General features: G+C 41.8%; 1 protein-coding gene across 6 annotated transcripts in view; it reads right to left on the bottom strand.

Moving 5' to 3' along the window:
* ARHGEF7 (Rho guanine nucleotide exchange factor 7) overlaps nucleotides 1-5,784 on the bottom strand; it is a 161,443-nt gene that overhangs the window by 5,367 nt on the left and 150,292 nt on the right. For 5 of the 6 annotated variants that reach the window (XM_023737406.1, XM_023737405.1, XM_023737402.1 and 2 more), the window contains 2 exons: nucleotides 2,668-2,767; nucleotides 2,284-2,338 (listed from right to left, as the gene is read on the bottom strand). In XM_023737406.1, coding sequence (XP_023593174.1) covers nucleotides 2,284-2,338; nucleotides 2,668-2,767 — 155 coding nt within the window. The remainder of the gene's footprint in view (nucleotides 1-2,283; nucleotides 2,339-2,667; nucleotides 2,768-5,784) is intronic. The other variant, XM_023737404.1, reaches the window with a different exon arrangement.

Genomic DNA, 5,784 nt, shown 5'->3' with positions numbered 1-5,784 from the left:
CACGGTGAATTGATGAGTACAGTGCTAAACACAAATAAGAGATTTCAGTTAAGAGAGAGATCACAAAATTTATGCTCAGCTATACGTAATGAGCAGCCCTGGTGGTGCAGTGGTTAAGAGGTCCAGCTGCTAGCCTAAAAAGGTCAGCAGTTAGAATCCACCAGCGGCTCCTTGGAAACACTACGGGCAGTTCTACTCTGTCCTATAGGGTCGCTGTGAGTCGGAATCGACTGGACAGGAATGGGCCTGGTTTGATTTTTGGTTTTATACATAACAAGCCACCTTGATTCTCTCTTTATAAATACACTTGAGTATAGGATGAATGAATTTGTAAGAAAAGACATCATGAGAATGTCATGCCATAAAACACAGCAAACTTGTAAAGAGTGATTTATAGAGACATATTCTGAATCAACCTTTCACCTTTTGAGCCTACTTTGCTTCTGACTTGTTCACAATTTTGATATTACAGGAAATCTAGTTAGTTACCAGATTTATAAGGGCAAATGTGATCTGGTCCCTGGCTTCCCCGCTGACCTCACTTCCCACAACTCTCTGCCTTGCTCGCTGTACTCCAGCTACGCTGGCCTCACTGTTCTTCGGACATCTGAGCAAGCTCCCGTCACCCGGCCTTTGCACGTGCCGCCCCTCCGCCCAGCCAACTCTCTCCTCAGATACGTTTACGTGGCCATTTCTCCACTGACTTCGGGTCTCTTCTGTCCCGTTTTTCTCCTCAGGATGCCTTCCCACACCCTGCCCCTGTCACGCTCTATCCCGATTCTCCTTTCTTTCTCCTTCACCTATCATCACCCAACATTACTGTTTTTGTTGACAGCTGCCGTCAAGTCGGGCCCCCACTCATGGCGACCCCACGCACAACGGAACGAAAAGCTGCCTGGTCCTGCCTCATTCCGCATGCTTGTTTGCAGACTGGACCGTTGGGATCCACAGGGTTTTGGGCTGATTGTCGGATGTAGATCACCAGGCCTTTCTTCCTAGTCTGTCCACTGAAACCTGTTCAGCACAATAGCAAGACATAAACCTCCACCGACAGATAGGTGGTGGCTGTGCTTCGGGTGCGCTGGCTGGGACTCGACCCCGAGTCTCTTGCACGGAAGGTGAGCATTTTACCAGTGAGCCACCTACGTCCCCTTCCAACATTGCGCCGTTGTTAGACGCCATCGAGTCGATTTCGACTCACAGTGACCCCATGTGACAGGCAGAACTTCCCTACAGGGTTTTCTAGGCCGTAATCTTTACAAAGGCGCAGGACCAGGCAGTGTTTTGTTCTGTTGTCCGTGGGGTTGCTATGAGTCGGAACTGACTCGACAACACCTAACACCAACCTTTACCAGAGCAGATCTCCGAGTCTTTCTCCTGCAGAGTCGCTGGATGGGTTCAAGCCCCATCAGCCTCTCAAAGGCTCCAAGATCTAATTTCTGGGCTTATTAGGAAGGAATGGAACTTCACCAGTACAGATCGAGCCACAATAACACGCAGTTTCTCTGGGTCATTTGTACAGCGTAGAACTCAGCCTTTACTGTGTGTGAAATACGCACACATCATTATCTGATGTAGAGACATACCCCTTTACGAAGGAAGAAGCATGCGCAGAGCAACCCATCAAATAAGTACCTGGAAGGTGCTACGGCTGAGCACCTAGGGCTCTGAGAGCACGCCAGATCCCACCGCAGCTTGTACCTCTGGCTGCTTGTCCGCCCCTTCATCGTTCCTACCCCACAACCACACCAGACCACGTGGTGTCCTGCCTCCCCTTTGCTTCCATCTTCCGCATCTGGCAAACCCAGCTCCCAGCCAGCTGCCCTCTAAAATCTCCCGTTACCTTGTCAGGCAGGACTAATCATTCCCTGATCTAGGACCACAGCCATGGGTACACACTTCTAATCAATAACCGATCAAGTCTAACTGACTCGATGTGGCATCACTCACACCAGTAAGTGGCAGAGGCTCATCACAGTACGTACCTAGTAACATTTTTCACTGGACGGAATTTTAGATAACTTAAATTATTATTCCAAAAGAATTTAAGATGGTTTATAATATCAAAAACAGCAGAGTTAAAACAAAGAGTTTAAACATGTCACTTAAAAGATTCATTTCCTGGCCTATCAGACTTACAGAAGACCAATTCGTTTTATATGTTGGAATTCTTAAAGACATGATCTCCTTTTAGTATTTTCTTGCTTATGGACAATCAGCTTCATTTTTTAATACAGTGTTTTCCTTTATTCCTTCATCCAAAAAAAACCGATTATGACTTACTTGTCTTAATTCTTGGACTTCATCCTTCAATGCATATACAGTATCAACAAGACTCCTGAAATAGGAAATAAACACATAAATAAGGACGAGGAATGAGGAAAATACACTGAAGCTCTTTACCAAAAGAAAGCCTGATGCTACAATGCCAAATGAAATAAACAGTGTTCTCTGCCCTGCTTAACACAGTCTCTCAATTCATATGCTTTCAAGCAACCTAATTCTGTGTATGGTAGGTTAAATCCTAGTCAAGGATAACGGCAATTTATGAAGAGAGAAAAAGAAGTGCCCGAAGTCACACCCAAGCCCTCAAGAACTTTTCTGACTCCAGTACCACTCCTTCACAGAGGCTGCATGCCAGCTTGAAAATACTGGAAGACATCTTACTTTTCTTCTATCACTGTCTGACCATTACTTTTAGTTTCTTCTACTATAATTTTCTCTTCTTCCGGAAGCAAAACTTGTGGAGCAGATTCTTTGCGTGAACCTAGGATTATTAAAAAAAAAAAAAAAAACTGCAGATGAACACCATGACCGTACTAAGAAAAACAACTTGACTATAAACACTAGTTAAATTAAACTCCAGGGACTGCGCATGAAAACGTTTTCATCAAGACAAAACAGGTAAGGACATCTTTTACCAATTTTTACTACCTCTGTCCTACTGGACCCACAGTCTTTTTCCTGCCTAAGGCAGTACAGAGGAAAGAAAATACGAGGCTTTTTGCGATTTATTAAACTTCAGTTTCCAAATCTGGATCATGGCTCTTTTAAATCCTGAAATAGTCACCAGGTGGTGGGTTAAAGGATCTGACTATATTTCCCTAGATAATCAATCAAATTTTGAGCCACTATATTATTTCAAGTATTTCAGAAAGACATATCAGACCAGGTAGACAATATGCAGTGAACGTTTATAAATTTAAAAACTGGTAATAAAAACATCTAAGTCTACAGTGACATTTAAGAATAAAAATATTCTGACACATGCTGTAGAAAAAGTGAAATTTAACTCTTGGTTCTTTTATGAAAACTGGAGTATAAACATTTTTTGCAAACAAAAGGAAGTAAACTGTTCACGATGTCAGAGAAACTTTTATCCCATTTAGCCAATACCTAGTGCAGTATCGTGCAAAAAACAATCTCTCAATGTTTATTTTAAAGTATGTACTTTAGAAATTAATTGGGAAGCCAAATATTTATTTTAAAAGGTGAGAAAAAGAATCAAATCTTAGTTAAAGATGCAAGGAAGAAAATGATCTCTTCTTAAAATATTTGCTTAAAGATTATACAACACCATAATATATCATTAATGTTTCTGAAAAAAATGCATCGATGTAAATTTGAGTAAGGATAGAACCTATCACAAATAGAAACTCCCAAGTGCAACTGTGATCCTTCCACGAAAAAATACACTCATTTTGGTGAATAAGCGAATTAATTATGGAAATGGTGCTTCAACTTTACTGATTTTTGTTTTTTTCTGGTTTGCCCTTCAGTCTGTCTTCCTAAAGCTTCATGAGATTACAAGAATCACACCTGAGTCTCCTCATTATCATGGGAAAGTTCAGGATAATAAAAATGTTTTAAAGATATGATCTGAAGGAACGGTTTTATCAGTATTTTATTTTACGCTTTACTCCTCTGACTGGAACAAGATCAGTAATGACTACCAAAGCTTGAAGACATGGCTTCATAAAATGGCACTGACATTCAAAGGGCATCTTTCACCATTTCCAAGGCAGCACGCTAGAGGGCAGAGTCTGAGTTTACAGGCCACGTGATCTCGGGAGAATCACAATCTCTCTAGGTTGCCTTTTCCACATCTGCTAAATGGGGCGCTAACATCTGCTCTGGAGTCCTTCCCTGGGTGGTGCTAACAGTTAAGCACGCTTCGTTAACCAAAAGGCTGGCGGTTCAAACCACCCAGAGCTGCCTTGGAAGAAAGGCCTGGCAGTCTACTTCTGAAGGACTACAGCCATTGACAACCCTGTGAAGCACAGTTCCACTGTGGAACACACAAGGCCACCACGAGTCGGAACCTACTCGACAGCAACTGGTCTTTTCTTTCTGTAACACCTGCTCTACCGCCTGTCTCACAGGCTGCTGTGCGTCCAAACACGCCAACACTGTGAAATCACAGTCAAGCCGTGAACAGTAACAGGAGACCGCTCCCCCGCTTTGTAGCTTCACTATCAGAAGACAGTAACAAGTTCTCGGTAGGCAATCAAGTGCAATTTTATGTTACACAGGACAAGTTTCAAGATATATATAAATACATAAAGGGAAGAGCTTTATGAGCATTGAGAATAATTTTAGCATGTGATCAAATGCAGTACACAGAATTTTGTCATAAGCTGTAATGAGCTAATACATTCTAGTATATTTATAAGTAAGTTTGTCAGCTATTTCAACGATGACCCCTCCACTGACGTTTTATGTAAAAAGCAAAAAAAAAAAAAAAAACCCAAAACCCCAAAGAACCAAAACCAAAAAATCTCCCAAGAAAAACAAACATCAAAAAAACCTCACACTACGAGTCAGAATTGACTCAACGGCAATGGATTTGGTTTTTTATACGACAAATACTGCATCAACAGTTTGTTAGGGTGAGGGAAGCACCGCTTTGTCCATAGCTCCTCTGCAGTGTTACACACTGTTCTTTCACATAGCGTTCTGCAGTCCGGGAATGGTATTTCAGACAGAATGTAACATTGGTGAACACAGCGTCCCAGAAAGGGTCACATTTTTAAAAACGGCATTTTGTTGACAACAGGGTCTCCCCAGAAATCTCTCATGGAATCCAGAAAACAAAGCTGGAAGTTCACCCTCTGAATGACAGAAGGATGACACAGTGCTGCCTGCACGAGTGCCCAACAGGCTCCCTGAGATCACCAGGCTCTGCGGGCTGCAGGGCTGCAAGGTGATTACATGGTTTCTTCCAGGTCTTTCCTGGCTAATGGGGAATATTTTTGGGGTATCTGGGCCATAGGGAAAGGACTGTTTAAGAAAGAAACTGATATGTGAACCAAGTTATAAAGTACATGAGACTTGTTAGGTTAGGACAGCTAAAGGTGAAGGGACATCTTGTGCTTCTGCTAAAAATGCAAATGTTATCCACGTTTTTATAAGCAAAAGTTAATTCCTGTGCTATTTCCGCAGAAAAATGCAAAAGAACTTCATAAACATTCACATCTCTATACGGTATGTGTAGAAAATAAGCTGTTTCATTTAATTTTCCCTGCAAAGAGAAGCAAACTGATAAGGTCAGACAATTTAGTCAAGCCATAAATTTTCCCACGGTTATCAATTACCCGGTTATACTGCTTTGAGTCCAAACAGATGATGACCACGTTGTATTCAAACCAAAAGGGTATCAGTTGTCCATCTGTCACACTTCATTTACAATGCACATTTCTTAAAATAGATTAGTCAACGAGACAACAGACTGAAAAACATTTTTATGCAACTGTACTCCAGGAAGATTGAATTCTATAATTTCTT

This window comes from Trichechus manatus, unplaced genomic scaffold (genome assembly GCF_000243295.1).
Source record: "Trichechus manatus latirostris isolate Lorelei unplaced genomic scaffold, TriManLat1.0 scaffold00102, whole genome shotgun sequence".
Classification (NCBI taxonomy): domain Eukaryota; kingdom Metazoa; phylum Chordata; class Mammalia; order Sirenia; family Trichechidae; genus Trichechus; species Trichechus manatus.
Note: the sequence above shows the minus strand (reverse complement) of the source record. Positions and strands in the feature narration are given on the sequence as shown.